Below are 24,918 nucleotides of genomic sequence, written 5' to 3' on the forward strand. Positions count from 1 at the left end.
TAAAACAATACCATTGAAAAGATAAGACGTCACTCCAGAACTTAATTATTATTTAATTTACTAATAATGATAATGACATTAAACATCTCCTTGAAAAGAATACTAACTCTGTGAAACCCTACATTACGAGTACCACTATATAGTCAAATATTGTTACTTGTTTTAGATATTTCACATTTAAAACGTGACGTCTAAATTAATTTAATTGTTTTAAACAAATTGTTTAAATGCGCAGCCATATGCTGCCTCTCCCTTGTTTCTAATTAAAGCCACATTCCATTGACACTAATTTTCAAATTATAATAAAGTAGATTTATCTTTAAGTACCTATACTTTTAAATAGTTTTTGGTTTGTTTCCGAATTCTAACCGTTGGTATCAAAATGATGTTCCAGTTCTAAACCCTTACATTTAATAAAACCCTTTCATGGTATCAAAAATAACGTAGATTTATGGCTGATTCTCATAAAAGGGGCACCGTCGCCGCGAAATAAATAAAATGACACCCATGTCAGGTGAATCAAAACAAGTAACTAGGTAATGGAGAACGGATGCAGGTTAGCGGTACCTCTACCTGTCGATAACCTGTCAAAGGTTTCATTTGAATGTGTACTTATTTTTCGCTTACCTGCTTCTATTGTCTATAACCTGGGTACAAATTATCTTTCACCTGTCATTGATGTCGTTCACATGAATTTGAAACACCTATATCTTCTAAAATAAATTAAGGAGTTGCTTCCCTTCAACATTTATGAAATGTTTAATTTGCATTCTAATAAGTAATAATCCAAATAAAAAAAAATAAACAGGTAGGTACCAACTTTTTTGAAACGAAAGTCACTTTTAATTCTGCAGTGCCACTTTTTTTGAGAAATAGCCTTAAGGTCAATGTGGCTAATTCCGTCATAGGGACTATTCCGTCTACTAGCTTTTTTCTCGAACAACGAACAAAATTGATAATTTCATTGACAAAGCAGCGATTGCTTTTAGTTTCAGCAATCAAAAGCAGATGTTTTTTTTCCTACGATTAAAAAGCAAAGAAATATAGGGACGTTAGTGGACGGAAAAGACCGTATGACGGTATTAGCCACATTGACCTTATTTGAAAGATAAACAAAATTGGGTTTTTAAATAATACATCACGGAATTTTTGAATCATTACCCTTTTTGGCTTTTAGTGAGAGTAGTCTTTGGGCGGTTTTTTAATGCGGAGTGATTTACTCCGCGGTTGGGCGGCAAGGTGGCTGAGGCTGGGCGTCCTCTCCACGCAGAGCGAGTGGCCGCGCTCCCGGCCCGCGATGGGCTTCTCCAGGAACACCGTGGACGTGCTCGGAGACATGCTCAGCCCCAACTCGCTGCACTCGTAACTTTCCGACATCCGAGCGATCTCGCTTATTATTTCAGACCCATCGGACGAAGTCCTATCCTCATCGTCGGTAATAACCTCACCTTCAGTATCTACGACCCTGAAAAATCAATGTTTTTCATCTACTGTTGTACAAATTACATCCAAATTCGCATTGCATTTTATTTACAAAATCGCTTTGGCTATGCTACCAATTAAGATACTTTAGAAACTTAAAAATTAATACCTCATTTCGATCTGAATGAGCTTTTGTTTAATTTTAGCCTGTTCTTCTCCAATGTCAGTCAACAAGCCCTCTAGTCGGTTATTGAGTATGTCCACTGTAGTCTCCAGTTGGCTGACAGTTTCTTCTAGGCTCAATTGAGTATTTTGCGCTTTTTGGAAAACTTGCTCGTCAAGTAGACCATCCTAAAAATAATCGATTATTGGAATGCCTGTTTAAATGTTTATGTTTAAGTAAGTACCTTACTAAATTGTACTATCCATAAACTTCTATAAAGGAAATTACCTTGCGTAAAAGTTGACATCCACGTTCAGTTAAGGTAGTTCGAGCATCGGGATAGTCAGCCAAGGCTTCCCAAAGATCTCTTTTTCCCAAACAAAATAAGTCGGAATAGCCCAGTGCTCGTACATTGGCGGTCCTACGATTGCCGGTGCGATTGCCCACGATGTCCAAAACGCTCACTTCTCCAAACACAGATCCGGCACTCAAAACGGCAAGCACAGTTTTACCATCATCTGCCACTACCTGCAGACGGCCCCGTTTAACAATGTACATCTCTTTTCCAACATCTCCTTTGCGGCAAATGTAATCTCCAGGGCTAAATACTTGAAGTCGTAGCTTTAACACAAGTGCTTCAAGAAGACCGGGCTCGCAATCTTGAAATATTTGCACTTTCCGCAGAGTCTCCAAGTGAACGCGTATAGCAATTTCGGCTTTAAGTTTATCAGGTAATGAGGACAGGACGTTCTCTTCGTCCAGCGCGCCGCTCTGAGCCCAGGTGTACGCAAACCATCTGATAACTCTCGCCTCGAGTTCCCCGCTCACTTTTCTGAATGCCATGTACTGTTTTACGCCGTCCATTTTATTTTGAAATTCGACCCGAGCCACGTTCATGTTCGATATCATAGAGCCGATGTTACCTACGATTGTAGCAAAAATTAGGACGCCGGCAAGGAAGTCCGCCACAACAAATAAGTATTCTGGGTCGATTTCGGGCTGGGGCGTTTCTCCTATGGTAGTGAGTGTTAGGGTCGACCAATAAAAGCTGTAAATGTATTGATGAGCTAACGTTTCGTTTCGTCCACCTGTAATGTTATATACCCAATTGTCGGTCCCGAATCCAATTGCATAGCTTATCGCGAAATAAAGGCATGCATTCCAGTGAATGAGAACTAGAATGGCCATCACGACCTGAAAGCGGAACGACAATAAGTTATCGTATAAACTAAAGTGGAGTTCAATAAATAGAAATAGTAAATAATGTAAACAAACCAATTTACCTTAATTAGTTACTTACTTTGTAAGGATAAGCATGATCTAATATTTATTTACATTTCAAAAATTACCTTTATTCATACAAACACAATACAAAATTCATATTACCGTAAATATAATTCAGTGAAAACAACCTTCATAAAAATGTTAGGTCATGTCTCAAATGCTAACAAAACCTGTTTACATTATTCGCAATTTTTATTGAATTCCACCTTACCTAATTAGTTATCAGATTTGAAATACTTGTTTTATTCTGGTACTGACCTTGCAGATTCTGAAAGCGTTTGGGTAGCTGGTGGCCGTCTCGGTGCGGTCGAACCACTCCCACATCCGAGGAAGGCGAAACAGTCGATTCATTCGCACAATAACAGGGCACGGTAAACGGTCCTAGAACGCAAACAATATTGACATTTGTAACTGTAACAACAATGTTAAATAACGTGCACAGCCATGGTTTTTGCTGTCTTTATTTATAGGTATTTTTCGCCAAATAAAAGATACACATGATTCTGTTAGGTACCTGATATTTAGAAATCGTATACAGTTTTATGTGTGGGTAGCGGTAGATTTAAGAATTTAGTATAAAATTAAAAGTAATTGCTATACCCTGTCCGGGTTCATGTTCACATATGTGTACCTTGTATACTTATAATGCAATATTTGCAATATTAAATGATAATAAAAAACATCTCATTGAAAAAACACAATGTAAACAGCGGAATAAAAAACGGTAGGTACTCGTTATTCTAAATAGGTAATCATAACCCATATTCTCCAAATCCTAAAATAAACTATTTTTTTTATTATAAATATATGCTCTGAGGGGAGTTTTACTTTCATAATTGAACCTGGTAGGTACTAACATAGTCACAGCTCTGAGGTTTCCACCAGTAGTAGGCAATGTCCGTGGGCAGCAAAGATATTAGGTCATATCGCCAAGAGTCTGTCTTGAGATAATGCTTCCTAAGTCTCGTGGCTTCCTTTACCATGAGACCGTGTTCAAGATACCCTGAAACAACATTTTATAGTATTTAGGCCAAGAGAATAGTGGGATGAAGTTTAGCAATAAAGGGAAAGGTACCTGTGGGAGGCTATGGTTTACTTCATCAAGTACTTGCAGCCTCTTAGGTCACATACTCTCGTATATTCTGTCCTTTCTTTAAGTGACAGTATATTTTTCGTAAATGTGACCCACTCCTCAAACAATCAATGAATACAAGTAGATACCTCACAGGATCATAATTCATAACCGTCGTTTATGCTGAAAGGCACACTATACAAATAGAACAATAAATCATATATACTCGTACTCTCGGAAAACTACAAATATCCCGTTTTATATCTAGTGTATTAAGGTAAACGTTCGAGTACTTATCACTGTCCCAGTACTTTTCAGTTTTAAATTTACGTCATTAGCATTAATGGAGGTGGAGTGGTGTCTACTATCATCAGTGTGTCGATCATAGAGTTGTTTACCTGAATTTGCGTATGTATAGTCTTCTTAGTGAAAATTGCAAGCATGCAGCATCTTTTTTAAGATCTTTGTCCTTTGACGAATCGTCTAAGAAACATTTGAAAACCCAATCGAACACAAGTCGCCAGTGCCACACGAACGCAATGCAAAATGTACGGAAAAAGCAACAAGGCTCGGTCAAATATTTATCCACGTGTTAGCTAAATTTGATGACGTAAGGCGCGGTCGGTGTCGAATTTGTTGGTTTGTGAACTCGAGTCTTGGAGAGGTGTAACTTTAGTAGTTTTAGGCAAACTTTGATGTGGGCTGATATAGCGATTATGCCTTGGAAGGAATACTTACTAAAGCTTTTTTTATAATAAATAAAACTTTGTTAATAAACATGATAGTTTGATTTTCAAATTTCTTTCCCAATCGTCCTGCCTTTGACCCAGTTTTATTCTGGGATATAAAAACAATACTAGTAAAATATAATATTCTATTATGATGAACATTTTTGTTTGACTTTGACTTGCAAACCGACATTGTGTTGAAGTGCCACTATTATCGTCATTGTTCATGGGAATTTGAAGTTTGTAGTGAGAATGTTGCTTGGCAAAATGGGTCAAATTTTGCCTCGGTCGGACTCTGATTTAAAGCAAAAATAAGTAGAAACGTGTTATTAGAGCCTGGATGTGGACTTGTTGAGAGCACATTAGAAACATTTGACATTAGTCAGAGAAAGTAACATATTCGCAGAGCACAATCGCGTTGCTTATAAAATAAAAATCTGTTTTTTTTTTTATATAAATGGAATGCCTAGATATTTAACCACACCAATCTGACCGTCACTTTATATTTGTGTACCTAAGTAAGTATTACATGACATAACACATTCACACTTTAATTGTTGATGAACAAACTGATAAAAAAGTTCTAAATTTGCGATATTTTATTTACGGGCCTTGCATATAACTACTTAGAATCAAGAATCCGTAAATAAGCGATTGTTACCTTCATGCACGTGAACGACGGTGTCGACGAGATAGATGGCGTCGCAGATGTAGTCCAGCACGAACCAGCCGACTGTGACGGTGTCCAACTCCCAGAACACGGCGCGCCCGATCACGAACACCACGTTGTATAGGATCGCGAGAGAGACCACGGCTAGCCACTGTCGACAATGTTAATAATTAATATTTGGGGACAAACTTCCACTGTAGGGCTAAAGGGGCCCACTGATTAACAGTCCGCCGGACGGTATCGGCATGTCAGTTGTTCGGAACTGTCAACTTTTTGTTCTAACTGACAGGCCGATACCGTCCGGCGGACTGTTAATCAGTGGGCCCCTTTAAGATTTTTTATCATCTGTCATTATGCCTGTCACGTTCTAACAAGTATGTAAGTGCGAAAGTGACGGATAACATAACATAAGTGGTTAAAATGCGACCATGATACCGCCGCAGGTCGACCTAGCTCCAAACAAAGCAAAGCTGTCAATGAGCACTAGGCGACGATATACATACTTTAAAGATAAATATACCTAAGTAAACATGGATTACATCCATAACTCGGGAACAAATATTCATAAATAAATGCCCTCCGGTTTCGAACCCGGGACCTCCCGTTTCATAGGCAGGCTCACTAGGCTAGGCTAGGAGACCTTTAAATGTTATTTAACCTCCTGTTGTTTAACCTCTTCTTCCTGTATTATCTGTATTTGTTTTCTGTAATGAGGTGTGCAATAAAGAGTATTTGTATTGTATTGTATTGTTATACACACGTTAGTTTAAAACGCTTCAAAAATGCGCGTACCTACAGCTTCGTCGGTATAGTATTTGGTAGAAGATAAATATTTTTTTAAATAAACCCTTCCTTTAATTGTGGCAAAGTAATATGTAGTTTAGAAATGTTTGCCAAAAACTTTTTTTACTGACTTTATCTTTGCCGAGCTTTTCTTTCATAACGGAATAATTTGTATGTATAGGTACATTTATGTATGTATAAAATTAATTTTAAGTAATTCTTTGTTTTGTCTAAACATTGAATAATATATGCACGATGTATTTATGGATCTCTTTATACGAGAGGAGGCGTATGTCATCGCAAACACGGCGTTTACATAAATATTTCCAGCAGATTTCACACGCCAGATAGCATGATAACAGGCGTCGGGGACATGTGATGTTGCGCATTCAAAGGTAAAACGCTTGTCAACTTTAATTCTATCACGCAGTACTGAACCTAAGCTAGGAAATAAGTTTTAAAGACGTAAGCCTCGTTGGGTCATAGAGTACCTAATAAGTTATTTAGTAATAAGTTCGCATCTCAACCATAGAACAAATAAGTAATAAAAGTACCTAAGTACTAACTATTATTGAGTTTAGTTTCTTTTCTTTTTTGTTTTAATATGTTGAATTACTCTACATGGGTAATATAATCTGCTAACAACAAACAAATATCATCTTCCTAGCGTTGTACCGGCTCTTTGCCACATACCTAACAACCAAAATTAATAATCAATAATTGCGGATATTATTAAGGTTAACTGTTAAGAGTCAACTAACCTATCTCTGCACGGATTTTACAAAGACAAAGTATGGAAATGCCATCTCTCAAAAGTTCAATAAAAAATTTGACTTTTATAATGATATTATTAAATTATACAACGGGACTTAATCGCGTATAATTAAATAATGTGTAAAAATCGTGAAAGTTTAAATCAGTGTTTTATAATGACACTTTTTATACTTTATTCTGTCAAAGTCAACGCAGAGTTAATAGTATTTTATGCAACCATTGTTTAAGAGTTTTGAAGACGCCACGAGTAGTCCCTGGTGCAGACTTAATTATACGGCAAATGATGATGATGGAATTTCCTTTTGCAGAGTTGCTCCTTTTGACTCACAGATTGATTTAGGAAGGGGAGCCAATCGAATTTTTGATGCAAAATTTTGACTTCAGGGGGGGGGGGGTGCCCCCCAAAATTTGTAAAAAATAAAGTTTTGCTATTTGGTCAAGTTCGATATCATTTTCGTGTATCTCAAGGATGCTCAATTCATTTCTGATATTTAATTTATATGGTTCCATATAAATAATTTGAAAAAAATGAAAAATTAAAATTTGGTATTTTATTTTTTTCGGAATAAATGCCAAAATTTTCCTTAAATATATACACAAAAAATAAAAATTTCATGAAATAGCCCTACTATTCCTCATTATAAAAAGTATACACATGGAATATTTATGCCTACTACTAAAAAATGTGAATAAAAAAAATAAAATGTAGACCTACTTTCGACCACAAGCTCACCGAATAGTATACAACGATGTATGTTACAGCTATTAGAATTACGGCGTTTAATGATGATGAGATACCTTTTAGCATAATGAGTCCTTAGAACCCTTAGATCATTTTAGGAAGGAGAGCCACCTTGATTTTTGGTGCGGTATGGATGAACGGGTGGGATATGATTTGTCCCATACAATCATAAAGTTATGAAAGCACCTGTTTAGATTTCTGTATTTCGATTGGCTCCCCTTCCTAAATCAATCTGTGAGTCAAAAGGAGCAACTCTAAATAGTAAATCGCACTTTTCTGGCGTGTGCGCCAGGGACTAGAGTATTTTTTGACTCAGTTAAAAAACGTTGCATACAATACTTTTTCTACGACCAAGCACTTACTTTGAAATAAAATTGTAAATTTAACAAATATTTTTCATGTCATCAAGTGGACTTTTACCTATGAATGAATGAATGAATGAAAGAATGAATGATTAAAAAAAAAAACATGTCTATGGTTCACTTATTTGTCAGAGATGACATTTAAAATAAGGTTGGCAACAATGTATTTCATACAATATTTTTTAGTGGTCATTACACGAAGTATATCGAAAAAGTGCCAAAAAGATACTGCGTGTATGCAAAAATGCTTTTTTGGGGAATAGTTAGTTAACTATTCCCCAAAAAAGCATTTTTGCTTGAAGACAAGACTTGTCTTGACAACTATAAGGTAGGGTTTTAAAGATGTGTGCACGACCATTTAAGTGACAAATAAAAGTATGGGAGTAAAAAAAGATTAATCGGACTCTATCAGCTCTAAAATAAATAAGGCAATTTTTGACAATAAACGTTTAATGATAATGATTGTCAGTCAGGTCACAACCTCTACAGAGACATCAGAATGGGCTAATACCATTATTAACTATCATAATAAAAATAATATTTAAAATATGTTATACATACTGTGTTTATTAAATCACAAAAAAAATAGACGTGGATGCAACTTATATTGCCGGATTCTCGACTAGGTGATGCAAAATAGTTTATGAGGAGAGCAGCAGTAACAGTAACTGTCCGTCTTATTGTTTTTCCTACTCTTTATAAGCGATTCAATAGCACATTCTGCCGATTAAGGAAGCAGCAAATCGATTTATCGCTTGAATTAAATTTAAATACGTTTGCTTACATGATGAATATGATGATCATAGGTAGGTATACCTCTAGAAGCAAGGAACTGATTGGATAAACGTAAAATGTTAGAAATTTAGAGCAGTTAATAAAATTAAGGTGTGATATATTAGATCCCGAAAACGTTATTATTTTTTAGTACCTAATACATAAGGAAAATTAAATGTGCTTTGTACAACTATTAGGTACTCGTATAATACAATTGCAATGATAACGAATTATCTTATAAAAATAAAAAGAGATAGTAATAACAAACGTTGCCAGCTCATCCTAAGTTAACATCTCTTGGCAGTGTGATCAAAAACATGTCTCTGAGGCGCGTCTAAATTATTTTACGTTCGGCACGTATTCCGCTCGATTTTGACATGATATTCAATTATCTCTCGGATACTATGACAGTGTGTCAAATTTTCATGTTAAAAAAAAATTATCAATTCGTACACCGCGTATTTTTATGATATTCTAAGGTAGTTGGTGTAGGCCCAGAAGAATTAAATTTGTATGTTTTACTAAAAATTTACGACTGCTTCAAAATGTCGCACTTACTGACGGAACGTCAATTATTAACTTGTTAGTTAATTCGTTGATCAAATAATTGTTAATGTAGGTAAATCATTTATAAAGCGGCCATGCACTTTTTCAGCTTGCATGTAGCAGCAGGATACATAGGTATAGGTATAGGTATTCGCGGGCTTGGTTTCAGCAACTCGACGTCATATTATTGCGCCTATTTTGCGTGATGCAGGATATATATATTATAGCAAGTCTTTATTATATAACTAAACATTTTCTCGGCTTAAAAAGCTTTAGCACGGTGTTAGATATTAACCTTTTGGACGCCAATGACCGACATATCCGCACCGTAGGTTCAACGCCAAAGACCGATTAATCGGTCACAGACCACAGAGCAACATCGACCTACGTGCATATACATAAAGTTCAACTTCAGTTTTGACACTTCAATGATGTGGCGTCTGAGTGACAGCTTTTGTGTTTGACACGGCGTGCAAAAGGTTAATAATTGGTATAAACTCACATGGTAATGTCCCGGCTGCGTCGGATCGAAGACCAGCTTTATTCCGCAAAGGATCTTGGACCTCTTGGCCTCGTACATGGGCTCCTGTGGGTCGTGGAACTCCGTGGCCGCGTACTTGTCAAGGAACAAGTCGGGCGGCGTGGCGGGGTCCTCGCGGCTGAGGCGGCGGCGAATGGCGCGCGTCATGCGCGCAAGGGCGCTCCTGAACCAGCTCGGCCGATGGGTCTCGCCCACCCCCTGGTAAATAAGGTAAAGTAAGGTCGGGAACACAGGGACACTAAATACCTACATAAATTCAAAGCTTATGACGTTAAGTGGCCCACTGATTAACAGTCCGCCGGACGATATCGGCCTGTCAGTTGTTCGGAACTGTCAATTTTTTGTTCTAACTGACAGGCCGATACCGACCGGCGGACTGTAAATCAGTAGGCCCCTTTATACTATTCCGCGCCTGACACTAGACCTATGTACTTAGTTATTAAGGACGCTTGCAGTACCTATGTAAATTCGAATTAGGCCCAATACCGGTTAATAATTTGGTAATATTCACTATCAAATTCGTGGAATATGTTTGATGTGAATGCCTAAAACTACGAAAATTATCCGTACATATACATAGGTACCTACATTTATAACAAACATTATTAGGTAAGCCGTGCTGCGTTTAAATTCATAATAGGTAAGTAGTAAACAAAGTTCAAGTGCAATATGTATTTAAAATATACTTGATGTAGCTACATATTGAAGGTATCATGAAAATTGGCCCGAAGGAACGAAACGTCAATTAACTCTGGAATATTTTGCGATTCGGCTTTATAAATAATGTTATCCTTTCAACCGTATCATTTTACAAACACACACAACACACAGAAAATGTTACTTAAATAATAATCCAATGCATTTTAGAACGCATCATTTTGCATTCTGTAGGTATATTTGATTTATCTAACCCGGCAAATCTATTACTTACATAGTTTTTTTAAACAGTGCCTAGTTAGTATTTCTTTATGCCTCAACTACAAAACAGTCTCCGAGCGAATTGTATGATTAGTTTCTTTAGAAATTTAATGACAATGTGACTCACTATGAGATGGCAAGAGATGGTAAATAATTTTTACTTTAATAATCTGCTTACGACTAAAGTGTTTAGATTTTTGCCACGTCTGACAATGCAATGGTTTAAAATTAAATCGTCCCACCTACCCCACATACCCGAAACATTAAGATTTTATATATTTGCTTCATACAATTAATATTAATTTAATATAACAGTGTAGACAAACTACCCATTCGACTTTTCAAGGGCAGAATTATCGTCGAGTTCAACCTACTTGTCGATTAAACTGTCTCAGTGCACATTACTACCTTGAAAAACACATTGAATGGAAAGATCACCGATGGATCGACTTTCACAAGATCCTTGTTTCCAAGTAAGGTTGTTTAATATACCTACTGTTTGCGAAAAAGTATAAGGAATTCATTATGACTGACGCGTAGTACAAGACTAGTGTCAAATAAGGAAACACAGAGGAATATCACCGATCTCAATAAAATGTAATACGTACATGCTTTACATTTATAGAATAAAATACGTCCACGGATTACTGAAAACTTAATAGGTATAACTATTTTTTACATATTATTGACAATGAATATATGCATATAAATATGAGTAAATCAAATTTCGAACAATACTTATGTAGGGATTTACGAAGACGAAAAATCAATCTTACCAAAAGTTGTAGGTATAATATTATTATCATCATACGCAATTTCATTGCTCGTTTTTTCGGTCGCCCAGTTCTTTATAAAAATACGAAAATCCATATTAATTAAGCAACATCCTTGCGACAGACTTTACCCAACTTCATTCACAATTTAAGATTACCTAAGGTTTGAAATTTCGTAAGGACGAAGTATTGTGTAAGAAATATTAAACTTACAGGTTAGAAAACTTTTACCTGGATAAGTTTATATTGAGTTTGTTTCTACAAAATTACCTAACGCCGTTAAAGTGACTATATTAACGTGTATCGGAGTTTGCACTGATTGGTTCATCTGAGTAGCTGCATGGGCACTGTATTGTGAAATAGTAGTTAGAAACTGTTATGTATTTTGCTGGGCGCTCGGTGGATGTTTTATGCAATTAATCTAGAGCCTGGGCGTCATTAGGCGCGCCGGTAAATTCCATACCTACCTACAGGGCGACAGACGTCTGACGAGACTATAAGAACAGAACATGATGAAGAAAATAAAATATATTTGCAAGGAGGTATTTTTTGTAGCGGTGCCACTTAATACCTACTTTAAGTACCTATATTTTAATCCCACTAAAACATTTTAAAATGTAGAAAAACCCACAAAAAGAGGGCAGCACCGTCGTGCACATAGCGAATAGCCACTGGACTGCCAGCGTCTGGAAGAATTGAGCAGTGAAACCACAATCATTGTGGTGGCTGATAGGTGATGGATAGCTACAAGGCTGATGGTAGCACAGCCTAACTATGCGTAAATCAGAACTTGTAGCTACTACCAGTGCCCTGTTTATCAAAAGCTTGTAACTTGTAATACAAGTCCCTTTCTAACAAAAGCTGTCAAAAAGTGACATCCGTTTGTATTACAAGGTACAAGCTTTTGAGAAACGGGCCCCAGAGGCTAGTGTTTAGGAAAGACAGTTACAATTAACCTAAACGTTCCGTATGCTAATACTCTGAAGTGGTAAGGATATGTACTTCATTTTTACGTTAGTCTTCATTTTCCTCCCTTAAATTTAATACCGCAACTTTGGACGGTGATATTGTCAGCTTCGTTGGCCTTATTAACTTTTATAATTATTAAGTTTCTTATCCAGAATCCATTTAGTTTAGTTTTTATGATGTTGAACGATTTTTACTGTTCGGATTTAATTTCATAACTTTTTTGATTAATGTGTGTCTTGTGTTTGTGTCTTAATGTTAAATCAAAAACATTACGCAATAGCTACCCTATCCCTATTCCCTATACCTATCCTTACCGTGAGTTTTAAGCGACTGCGTTAATTTAGACGCAGTGCATGTCGCTTGCACCAATATCAGTACGAGGGAGATGCATTGTGAGGTAGTTTACGCAGTGTCGCTAGCAAATATGTCAGTGTTAATCTCGTGGTATGGATACTGGTCCTGGCCCATTTGTGGACGTATTATTTAACCTAGTATGATTTTGCACTTATCAGTTTAATCTCACATCATTGACTTTTGTAACAAAAAAAAGAGGTCATGGAGGTGACCTCTTTTTTTTCTCGAGGGTCAAGTCGGATCAAATTAATTAAATTTTAACTAAAATAAAAAAATAATTTAACACTTTAAAATGTTGTTGACAACCGCCGAAACTTTCCAAAGCATATAAAGCATACCTATCTCAAGTAAAGGATTAAGGGTAACTTAATTTCAACTCTTTGTTTTCTTTCTGTTTATATTTCAGATATGTTCAGCTGTAATAAGACAAGATAATATTTATGCTGAAGAGCCCTGTTCGTACTTTTATGTTTTAATAATTAATCAGTAAGTTTTTTCAACAATTTTATCCTAGTATGCAATTTTGATCATGCCACCAGTTTTGACCAACACTTCTAAAAGATGACGTCGATTACCTACTATATATTCAGATAGTAATTTCTTGTAGTGGATTTGTTATAATTTAATAATATAGACTAAAACTTTAATACAATGAAGAAGTATTAGAGGAACGCATCCATTCTTGTACCTAAAACGTAACCTATCTGGGCGTAATAATCTAATCTGCTCGAGTAAGTAGGTACTTATATTTTAAGTACCGATTATACTAAATGACCATCCACTCCACTGTTGGTCAAAGATCACCACAACGACAGTTCGTTTCGACAACGACAGATGGTTTCAGTCTGCGTTTCTGCTGGTTTCAGAATTATAAGTGTGCAATAGTTGTTATTTGTACAACAAGAGATCAAAGTTTGATATTTCTTCGAGTGCTTATTTTGAGTCCCGTGCAAGCGAAAGATTCTATAATAGATTCACGAGCGTAGCGAGTGAATCTAATTTAGAATCTTGAGCGTAGTAAGGGACTCAAAAGCGCACGAGATGTAAATAACTTTGATCTCGTGTAGTACACAACATTTTTCACCTCAGCAGTGAGAACATATTAGAGAACCCGAAAAATGTATTCCTTCTTCATCACCTCTATTCACTCATGTTTTCTTAAGATATACCAACAATTAAATTTTCACCTCAGCAGCTCGAACAAGGATACTTTGCTACTTAAAAACAGTGAGCAAAATCGAATTTTGCTCACTAAGTGAGCAAAATAGCATTTTGCTCATTTTATCTTACACAGTGAGCAAAATGCGATTTTGCTCACTGTTTTTAAGTAGCAAAGTACCCTTGTTCGAGCTGCTGAGGTGAAAAATATATATTGCTTTGAAATTTGAAGGTGAAAAACCAACCTCAGCCTACGGCCTTGACATATCGCACTACATCTATGAACACACCGAAAACCGCAGTGCATGGTCGACGCATCACCACCGAAAACAGAAAGCCGTATGTCAACGATTTTAATAGGAAGATACGACTATTTCGGCGACGTAACGATACACTAATTGATACCGGACCATGAAACGCCGCAACGCGTGGATGACATGATAATAAAGTGATACTAATGAGCCACTTTTATACACACGGCGTAACGATATCGACCCAAAGCTGTGTTCACATTAAGTAGCCTTATCCTCCTAAAGCCGATTCTAAATAATTTAAGAGGGGTATGTCAGGAAATTGGAAGGGAATAAAAGATTGTAGCGCCGCGCGAAATTTGCGACGGAAGATATTGATGTCGCGCAGGTTTAAATGTTTTACCTCAATTACTCTGAAAATATATAAAGCTTCAGGCCCGCGACTTCGTATGCGTAGAATGATAATAATTATAAAAACTAGGTATCCTATGTCCTTTCCCGGGCCTCATGTCCATACCAAACTTCATCTAAATCGGTGTAACAGACAGACGAACAAGCAGAGTTATTTTCGCGTTTATAATATTAGTAGGGATTTAAATTGTATTCATGACGTCGCTCGGCTATACCACTCTAGCTATTCTACACTAAACTTATTTATTTTATTTATCTAACAATTCAGTATAAAAACTACAGTTTTGCGTTACTATTAAATTACATTTAAGTACGTAAGTACCTATGAGTATCTATAAGTATCTATGAGTAGAACCGTGGGTGGGAAGGGAAATGAAATAAATTATTATACTAGTATTATTAACAACATTTTCCCAAATCAACCCACCACAAATTACATATGCACAAGGCGAGAGGATGACGGCTACCAATTCGCAAGTTTTATTTTACTTCAAATGTTATTTGTTTCAAAACATTTTCTCTTAAAAGGTATCTTCAACACAACCTATTTTCCCTTTTTCCCTATAATATAAACCTATTTCTGATTGCTGTGCGTATAACGCTTCAGTTAGGACATGCCTTAAGATTAGGACTTTTATAATGTTATAGCTGCGTGCATGTGGTGTCAGCATTTCCTTTACTGAATATTAATTAAGTAGTACCTATTTTTTTATTAGGATATGATTAGCATAATTTTTTCGTAAACGACTAATATAATAAGCTCCAGCAGCGTAATAAATGATAATTGTGGTAATTTAAACATACCTATTACATAAACAAGAATTATAGAAAGCCAGAATGGCTGGCAAAAGAAAAATGGCAATAATTAAGTGCAATTTCAGATAACTCAATTACCTACTCATATTATCAAAATACCTTTGTAATATGTTTCAATGTTAATGTATACCTATTAGGATAATACTAAAATATTACATTTGGAATATCATAGACACAGTGTGATTTGGGTACAGTAGAACCTTTATTATCCGAATTTCAATTATACGAACCTTTTTCAGGTGTCTTATATTTTAACGTTAATTTGTACTACATATTTTAACATAGGTACTGTACTATTTTTATGTCAAAAGTCATTGTTTTTGTTTGATCTCGTCCCAAAAAATCCACATTTCAATTATCCGAATGTGATCTCTGTCACAATTAGTTTGGACAATCGAGGACCTACACGATGTTTAATGTATTGGGTACATAAACATTTGCGTCATACATTATTTTTTTTACTATCTTGAAGGCTTCTGAGCTAGTTTTGATAAATATTAATACTTACCGAAACTTGATAATCTTGAAGTTTTTATTCAAGTGATTTGGCTGGTGTTAGATTCCAGGTAAGGTGCTCAAGCGCTAAGTTAATAGGTACCATAATGAATTTAACTGAAGAGGTATGAAACTTCAGTCGAACGATTACAGGCCGACGGACACAGAGGTGATACTAAATTCGAAATTGTCCAAGTCAAGTTTAGTCTGCTAACGTACTTGGGCTAATGATCGGACTAACGCAACCATTTCCAAAAAGTTGTATGTCTCACATAACTACCCTCCGGATTTTGAACTATCATTTACATACAATAAGGTTGATAATGCAAATTATAAAACCGCGACAACACGTTTGTGTGAATTGGGCGCACCGTCTAACCCTTGGAAGGCAAGACACGAACATTTCATTTGCCACGCTATTAAATGTTACAATTAAGGGTCCTAATTCTTCCCCTCAGTTACGAGGTTATCGTACAGAAGGAAAAATAGTACCTACCTATTTCAACTTCATGGAGTCAAGGACTTGCAACGAAAAGGCTGGCATTAAAACAGTTGCAGTTGTATTTTATAGTTTGTATCAGTGGGACTCTCAATTTGTGTAAAATATCCCTATAATATTTATATTTATTTGTTTATTTATTTATCATTTATCAGCAGTTCTTATTCAGTTCATGTCACTTTCTGAGAGAAAATGCAAGAGTTATCATAAAATACACACGTGTCTATAAAAAAGACTTAAAAAAGACTTAAAATAGTAATAGTGTTTTAATCATAATCATAATCGTTTAATAAATATTCATTTTAACAAACATCCCTATCAGGTTCCTGTGATGTGGCTTGGCCTGGATTTTTTCCAAATTAAGTAATGGTTCTAAAACGGAAACATTCCACATAAAAATAACACATAAATATACTACATACTCTACATGAGAGAGCTCGTACTCACTCAACAAGTGCTCTCAAAAATAATTACCTACTTACAGCCCTATAGGAAAACACTACATTAAAATCTAATACCTTAAAACGAGCAATTTTTGTTTATTTATTTATTTATATGTTTATTTATATATATATTTCGGGCATCTCGGAAACGGCTCTAACGATTTCGATGAAATTTGGTATATGGGGGTTTTCGGGGGCGATAAATCGATCTAGCTAGGTCTTATCTCTGGGAAAACGCGCATTTTTGAGTTTTTATATGTTTTGCGAACAAAGCTCGATCTCCCAGATATTTGATATCTACTTATTTATGACTTAAAGCTACTGATTGCATAATTGATAGTTGTATTCAAAAAGGAAAGTGACGAAGTAGTTGCCTCTTTATTTCTTAGGAGTCAAGCTTCTGAATAAGATGTTTATGGGTGCGGCTATAATTAACTCTGATGGAAAATATTGTGTCTATCGATTTTGCGCAAGACTCGCAAGAGTACACGAAAATATAGGAAACATCAAACTTTGCTAATTTGAGTTTTGTTGGTACTCCATTAGAATAAAGATTTTTTGGGAAAAAATAAATAAAAACATTATAAGTAATTACAACGTTCGAGTTGAGGTGCAGTGGGGCAATTTAGACTGCGGGATAATTTAAACTAATCGAAATATCTTCCATGTTTTACATTATTAACTAGAGTCACACACAACACATCTTTTTCGCTATCTGGACGTATATGACACTCTAGTTCATAATGTAATACATGGAAGATATTTCGATTAGTTTAAATTATCCCGCAGTCTAAATTGCCCCCCTGGGCCCTGCACCTTACTCGTAATGTCAGTAAATTTACGATTACGAATTTGCGATCAGAGTTGCTGGGACAACAACGCAGCAGCCGGAGATAGGGCGATATCACTGTCGATTTCTTTGTTAAAATGAGTTGCTGAAATGCTTACGTCGTCTCGTTGCTGTCGCGAATGAAAAGTACATAACATTTAAAATAAATATTGTTTTACAACAGCCGGCCCTGACATTTTGTTATTTAGAAAAAAATATTAAAGATTAGGTTCTATTTACTATTTAGTTTTTAAAAAACTATTTAGTTTGCTGCCGGTAACACCATGTAGGTATGTAAGTATGTTTCTGTATGAATACTTTAAGTAACTACAGCTTTGCAGCCAATGGAGGTGAAAAAGTCGTCCATTTACTGACAATAAAAAATAACGAGAATCGTAATATTTTACGTCATGTACTTTAAATACCCTACTCACGCCTTCACGTATTAATTAGTAAATTTCAATAAAACATACAACCAGGGTCATCATAGTTGTCAATGCAGTTCAAAGTAAAAATGCATAATGCCACCGTAATTTATGTCAGTAATATTCAAATAAAATACACGTTAAATTGGTATATCGATATTTATATATTTAGGCACTCATTTGTTAATATAAACGTACTTACCGGGCCCATGTTGTTCCCTAGGGGTATTTTTTGTATTGTGAACACTGGACTCATATTTGTAATAATTAACACTACAGTCTTTAAACTCTCGTGCGGAATGACTCCATGACATGTCACTTCACCGGTCTCCAAATGAATAGAGCCGTTAAGACTCTTCGACAAACTAAAGATCTCTATCAGATAATTGCTGATCTAGTCACGATATCTTAACACGAACTTCAATTAAAAGAATTCAGACAACACTTCAGGTAAAACCTAGTTCGAATTTATGCGGCTGACATATGTGTGTAATTTTGAAAATTCATTAACTGGTAAGGAGTGAGCAGTTATTGCCGCTACCGTCCCAGGAGGAATGGGTGAGCCGAAAAATTGATAGTGCGTGCTTAAGTCGGAGGACATCGAAACAATAGGCCATGAGCGCCGGCTACCGACTTCCCGATACGATGTCACGTTTATGACGCGTTCACCGTACCTTCCGTTGTAAATCGACCACTCAAACTACCAACCTCGTATCTCCTGAGACGTCGGTTATAAAATAGACTTTCACTACCCTGTATTAAAGTTCACGTTTGAATCGATGCCGTAGAGATATGAGGTTCAGACAATAAGCTGGGTAACTGATTGCCACCGAACGTAATACCCCTAATTGCCCCTTTAAAAAGTTAGTGCATTAACTTGATGATGGTTCCATGTCTCTTGATCTATATTCGTGTTTGCAATTTTAGCATGTTAAGTAAATTAAGTACCTAAGCGGTAGAAACTGTACCATTTTTACTCGTATTATGCTTAAGAGAGGATATGTTCTTAGATTTGGTGTCCTTTAAAGTGTCCTTGTCAGTATGAGTTCTCTAGTAATTAAAAACCTTTTTAACATGTTAAAATGTACAAGTTACTTTCGTAGGTGTTAAGATTATTAAGGGTTTATTCTTAGATTTGAAAGTAAAAAAGCTTTTTGAATAGAGTCTGTGCGGAAAGAGAAGAGTCGTAGAATGTATTGGATCCCATACATTTCACGACTCTTCTCTTTCCGCACAGACTCTAAATGTTAATTTGGATATGTATTATCTACTTCGAAGTTTGTAAAATAACAAATTTTTATAACAAAAGTATGTATTCACAATATCGTGAATAAAGTTACATTGTTTAGGTACAACAATGTAACTTTATTTGTCCTTATTAGGGCCTACGCGTTTTCAAATAATACTTTAAAGTTAAATCCCTGGGTTTAGCATCACTGAACAGTAATTAAAGTCGTCAGGGAATTACTTTGAACGTTATTAACGAGAGGGTGAATGTCCCCTCCGCCCCTTTAACCAAGCACATTACTTGTTGCATTGTCATATCCTATAACTAGATATTTAGTATGTATGTACTAGGTAGGTGTGTTTGTCTAGAATTTACCAATGATTCCTTTTATTTTACATATAAAACAATTATAATATCGCACTGCAGGGAAATCTTCTATTGCACAACACATAAAATAAAGTTAACAAAATAAAATGAAAATTAAACTTAAAAGATAATTAGGAATTTACATTTCAGACATGGTAAGATGAAAATTCTTAGGATTAACCGTGATTAGAAAACCTACTTACGAAGACTTAACCATTTTACAAGAGGCCAATAATCAAGACAATCTAAGTAAAGACTTTAAGCTACCTATTGAAGATTTTACCTACCTATTTCAATGAACTCGCTTATAAATAAAACTGTACCGGTCTATTTTATTTAGACGATGTCATTGTTATGTAAATTGACTTCAATGAATAATCTTGGTAATTTTCCTCGTGTTACCTTCGAAAAAATTGCGGGTTTACTTTGTTATTGTCTGTTTTATAGGAGTAGTTAAGAAAATAATATTGTTATACCTAGGTAACTGAAGAGAATCACGTGCTAGCAATAATTATGAACAGCACTTACTTCATCATCGCATATCTCAATCACATCCTCCATTCTAGGGTTAGGGCTGGTCAGTGATTTCAACGGGAACGAGTTATTGGAGCTGACGGGAGGACTCCTGAGGTCCCTGGAGAATGGGGGGCTGCTGCAGATGTCTTTCGAGGTGGGAAGAGGGCTAGTGCAGTCCTTGGGAGAGGGAGCACTGCAGTCCTCGAAGATCTCTTTGGTCCTGACGCCGGAGGGCCCCGGCTCGTCCATTCGGGGCCCGGACACCATAAATACTTGGCCATCGCGGTATCTGGGGATAAAGAAATATTATAGTATCTTCGTCAGACACAGCTGTATTGACAAACTTCCCACGTAATTTTAACTTTTTGTTCGGAACGATTTTTATAGAAAACCAACGGCTATGAATCTTTCCTTAGTACTTAAAATACGATACATTACGTTGTATGTCAGGAGTTATCTCAGTATATTGCAAGTTGTACGTGAATACACATACAATATATATTATATGTCACCGTAAAATTGAAAGCACTCGTCAGTTTACAATCTCGTTACCTACTTAGTTAAATTTTAAACTAATGCTTTCACAATCTTACGGTGTCGTACTCATATATATATGTGCAAAGTGTAGTAGGTAATTATAAAATGATTTGTTCGTTAAAATATGAAAATTAGCGGGTAGAGTCTCTTCGGAAAGAGAAGAGAATGTATTGGGCCCTATACATTCCACGACTCTTCTCTTTCCGCACAGACGCTATGCCTTTATTTTTTTTTGCTTTTTCGGTCTGCAACTGTCAAGAGTCTACGGAGTTATTCATACCTACAGGTAAAATGAAACAAATATTTAGTTAGTAACACGCTTTTCTAAAATCGCGTGTGTTGTTTAAATGGAGGAAGAGTGGGCTCTGGAAAAAGGACATGAATGGCCAACCTCAACTAAATGGGATATAATGGTCAAGAAAGTGGTACTAACGAGAAGGTGTATTCTTCGGGGTTGCGTGCCATAGTCTGCCGGGAGTCCCCGCGAGCCGCCGCGATGATGTAGGCCCACATAGTAGGGGACCGGCCAGTGTGCACCACCCTGTAATACAACTTATTTATTTTACACCGTAACACAACTTAGATCTGTTGAATTTACGTCAGGTACGGTAACTGAGAGACAAGGGCTGATCAATTTATTGAAAACTTCTTTAGCGGGGCTGGGCACTTTTTGAGGTGGGGAAAAAATGATAAACTCGAGACAGCGTAAGGCGATCACGTGACCGTAAGGGGCGTTTAGATGGCCACTCATAATTTAGATGCCATTTAAATCAATATAGAAAAACTCAATGTTATTTGACATTTATGTTGCGGACTCCTTTTCAAGACTCTTTATATACATGATCAAATAATTTGACGTTGTCATGGCAGTATGTACCTAAATAAACATGTCAATAAAAAAGTGTGATCTTATTTGAGAATGATAATAATATACCTATATAATAAATAAATAGAATACCTCCGCTAAACGTATGTATCGTGTTACCGGACGTCGGTAACATAGTGAGGTGAGTTTTCACTTCTATCGGCACTCCCGGAGTGCAACCGTTGTTGCTTGTTGTTCTTAGTCTACCCTACCTGACCTAATTGCTAATTTAAGGTGACAGTCCATTTCCAACCGCAGCTGCACTACTGTTCATTTTATAGATGGACCAGGATCTATTGAGGGTGCGCCATGTTGCGGAATTTCACTGGAACTAATTTTTTCATACTACACTGAATTGTCACCCTATACATGAGAATAACAGCGCCCTCTTGACAATTATCATATATTACTGGTCAGGCTATACTATGGAAATTGACAGTAACGGCGACGCCTTCAGTACCAGTAGTGCAGCTGTGGTCAGAAATGGAATGTTACCCTTTTATAAAACGAATATCCTAAGAGGCTACGTCCGCGTTTGCTTTTATATTGTGCAACAAACTTTCAATAAAATAATATAATTACTTATCGCGTATTTTTAAGGTAACTAAGTACCTACTATGTATTTGTAAAACGTGAGTAACATTCTATTTCTTGTGGTTCCCTTTATAAAACATTAGATATTGTAACACACAATACTTACCTAAATAATGAAATAGCCGAGATTTTAATGAGGGATAGGTACCCTGCAGTACAAACGACGTATTATTTTCTCTAATTTTAACAAAACCTTCCACAAAGAAGTTATTTTATCAAGCAAATTGTATTTTTTTTATTTCAATTCAATGGATTTAATTGAGGCACTGACGCATGAGCCATTTAAATTAAGATTTTCTGTGTACCTACTCATTAAATGTATTCTGAGCAGATCGGGTAGCCAAATTATGAATATGACACAAGAAAGCAACGTAATGCCTGAGCGTCGTTGGGCGCGGTACGAATATTCGCATTGTGAAATATCGACTGACTTGTCTCCCATTAAGCAACCTCCATGGAAAGCGAATTTGTTTGTGCCATTAGTATTCTATATTCGTGTTCTGATAATAGGGGCCTTCCAGAGGCCGGGTATCGATTATGACGTAAAATACAGTTTTACTATGTCGTTGCATTTTATGGCGACGTTTAATTTGTAACTTAACACTTCTTGGACTGTTATACCTAATTACTTGGGTGTTCCGTTCTCTTGTCACCTGGCTTTAGCATCTAACGATATTTAAAGAAAGCAACGTGTACAAAACCGATCCAGACAGGTCATGCTCTCGAGCTATGTTTAAATATAACATTTTCATAAATATTGTAGGTACCTACATATTTTTAGTTTATAAGACGTAATAATGAGGCTTGAATTCGCAAATTTGGACGATATAAAAGAAAAGATGAAAGGTATGGAGACAGTCTGAAGCCTCCCCCCCCAGGCTTCAAACATACTAACACAAAGTAACTAAGACAAAGTAACTTTCCCATTTATAATATTATATAAGTTGGAAATTATGCTATAAGTAGGTATAACAATGCACACAAAAAATATACAAACAGTGGATCTGGAAACAAATTGAAAAGCACATTTGTACTGATAACGACCAGCCCCGTAGTGGATTCAGATAGCACGGCTGATAGATTGATCTATTTTAACAACCATATGACCTGACTAGCTGTTGCCCGCGACTTCGTACGCGTGGATTTGTATATTGGTGGTTATATATTCTACATTAGCTTAGAACATTGTGCAGCAAGTGATTGCGGTAGGACGGTTAATCATTTGTTAATTATTAATATTATACAACGCATGAGACTTGTCTTTCACAACCTACGAAGTTTCAAGCCCCTAACTGAATAAAATTGTCCTCGATATAATCCCTCTAAACCCCCTTAGAAGATTTTCATGTCCTCTATTTAATAAAACCTACTACCTAACTACCTATTTACGAAGTTTGAAGTTCCTAGCTTTAAATAAAATTTGAACCCTATACAAACTTTCAACCCCTTTTTAATCATTTTAGGGGATGATTTTTTAAAAGCTGAAATTATTTTTCTTGTATTCTAATAATATGCCTTTATACAACGATTCAAGTCCCGCACTCAAAAAAATGTTTGGCCTCCAAACAAATTTTCAACCCCTTTTTCACCACCTCGGGGGATGAATTATCAAAATCTCTGAAATTAGTTTTCTTCTCTTTTGATAAAATACATTTTTACGAAGTTTCAAGTTTGTAGCTTTAAATAAAATTTGAACCCTATACAAACTTTCAACCCCCTGTTTTAACCCTGTTAGAGGATGAATTTTACAAAACGCTAAAATAACTTTTCCTGTCTTCTAATAATATCCTCAAATAGAAAGATTCAAGTCACGCGTTCGAAAAAATGTTTGATATCCATACAAACTTCCAACCCCTTTTTCACCACCTTAGGGGATGAATTTTCAAAAACGCTGAAATTGGTTTTCTTGTATCTTAATTTAATACCCTTTTGCAAAGTTTCAAGTTCCTAGCTTAAAATAAAATTTGCACCCTAAGACGAACTTTCATCCTGTTTTATCCCCCTTAGGGGTTGAATTTCCAAAAACGTAGCAATTACTTTTTTTTGTAATCGGCTATTATGCCTTTCTAAGAAGTTTCAAAGCATTTGTAATGGATTAAAACTTTCAACCCCTTTTTAACCCTGTTGGGGGATGAATTTTACAAAACGCTGAAATTATTTTTCCTGTATTTTAATAATATCCCGAAATACAAAGATTCAAGTCCCGCGTTCGAAAAAATGTTTGATATCCATACAAACTTTCAACCCCCTTTTTACCACTTTAGGGGATGATAATTCAAAAACGCTGAAATTAGTTTTCTTGTATTTTAATAACATATATTTTTACGAAGTTTCCAGTTCCTAACTTAAAATAAAATTTGAACTCCATACAAACTTTCAACCCCCTTTTAACCCTGTTAGGGGATGAATTTTACAAAACGCTGAAATAACTTTTCCTGTCTTCTAATAATATCCCAAAATACAAAGATTCAAGTCCCGCACTCTCAAAAATATTTGATCTCCGTACAAACTTTCAACCCCGTTTTTACCACCTCGGCGGATGAATTTTCGAAAACGCAGAAATTAGTTTTCTTGTTTTTTAATTTAGTACCTTTTTACGAAGTTTCAAAG

The 24,918-nt window shown here is 35.9% G+C and overlaps 2 protein-coding genes across 2 annotated transcripts; both read right to left on the bottom strand.

Annotated features, from left to right (window-relative positions):
* Positions 1–1,121: 1,121 nt before the first annotated feature.
* Positions 1,122–19,143, bottom strand: LOC134661685 (cyclic nucleotide-gated cation channel subunit A-like). The gene is made up of 8 exons (XM_063517843.1): positions 18,405–19,143; positions 9,823–10,059; positions 5,331–5,490; positions 3,727–3,872; positions 3,128–3,250; positions 1,874–2,779; positions 1,592–1,773; positions 1,122–1,465 (listed from the first exon to the last, which is right to left on the bottom strand). The coding sequence occupies exons 1-8, from the start codon at positions 18,456–18,458 to the stop codon at positions 1,174–1,176; spliced, it is 2,100 nt and encodes a 699-aa protein (XP_063373913.1). The 5' UTR covers positions 18,459–19,143; the 3' UTR covers positions 1,122–1,173.
* A 1,154-nt stretch (positions 19,144–20,297) lies between these two features.
* Positions 20,298–21,398, bottom strand: LOC134661582 (uncharacterized). Its single transcript, XM_063517711.1, has 2 exons — positions 21,283–21,398; positions 20,298–20,601 (listed from the first exon to the last, which is right to left on the bottom strand). Exons 1-2 carry the CDS (start codon positions 21,360–21,362, stop codon positions 20,298–20,300), a joined length of 384 nt encoding a protein of 127 aa, XP_063373781.1. The 5' UTR covers positions 21,363–21,398.
* Positions 21,399–24,918: the final 3,520 nt, after the last annotated feature.

This window comes from Cydia amplana, chromosome Z (assembly GCF_948474715.1).
Source record: "Cydia amplana chromosome Z, ilCydAmpl1.1, whole genome shotgun sequence".
Classification (NCBI taxonomy): domain Eukaryota; kingdom Metazoa; phylum Arthropoda; class Insecta; order Lepidoptera; family Tortricidae; genus Cydia; species Cydia amplana.

Coding starts and splice junctions, on each gene's coding strand:
- LOC134661582 (XM_063517711.1), bottom strand. CDS start 21,362: ATGTGGGCCTACATCATCGCGGCGGCTCGCGGGGACTCCCGGCAGACT. Junction 20,602..21,282: donor CCCGAAGAATACACCTTCTC/GTTAGTACCACT, acceptor CTTTATCCCCAG/ATACCGCGATGGCCAAGTAT.
- LOC134661685 (XM_063517843.1), bottom strand. CDS start 18,458: ATGAGTCCAGTGTTCACAATACAAAAAATACCCCTAGGGAACAACATG. Junction 10,060..18,404: donor TAGGGAACAACATGGGCCCG/GTAAGTACGTTT, acceptor CTTATTTACCAG/GGGGTGGGCGAGACCCATCG. Junction 3,251..3,726: donor AACCTCAGAGCTGTGACTAT/GTTAGTACCTAC, acceptor TTTGCGTTCTAG/GACCGTTTACCGTGCCCTGT.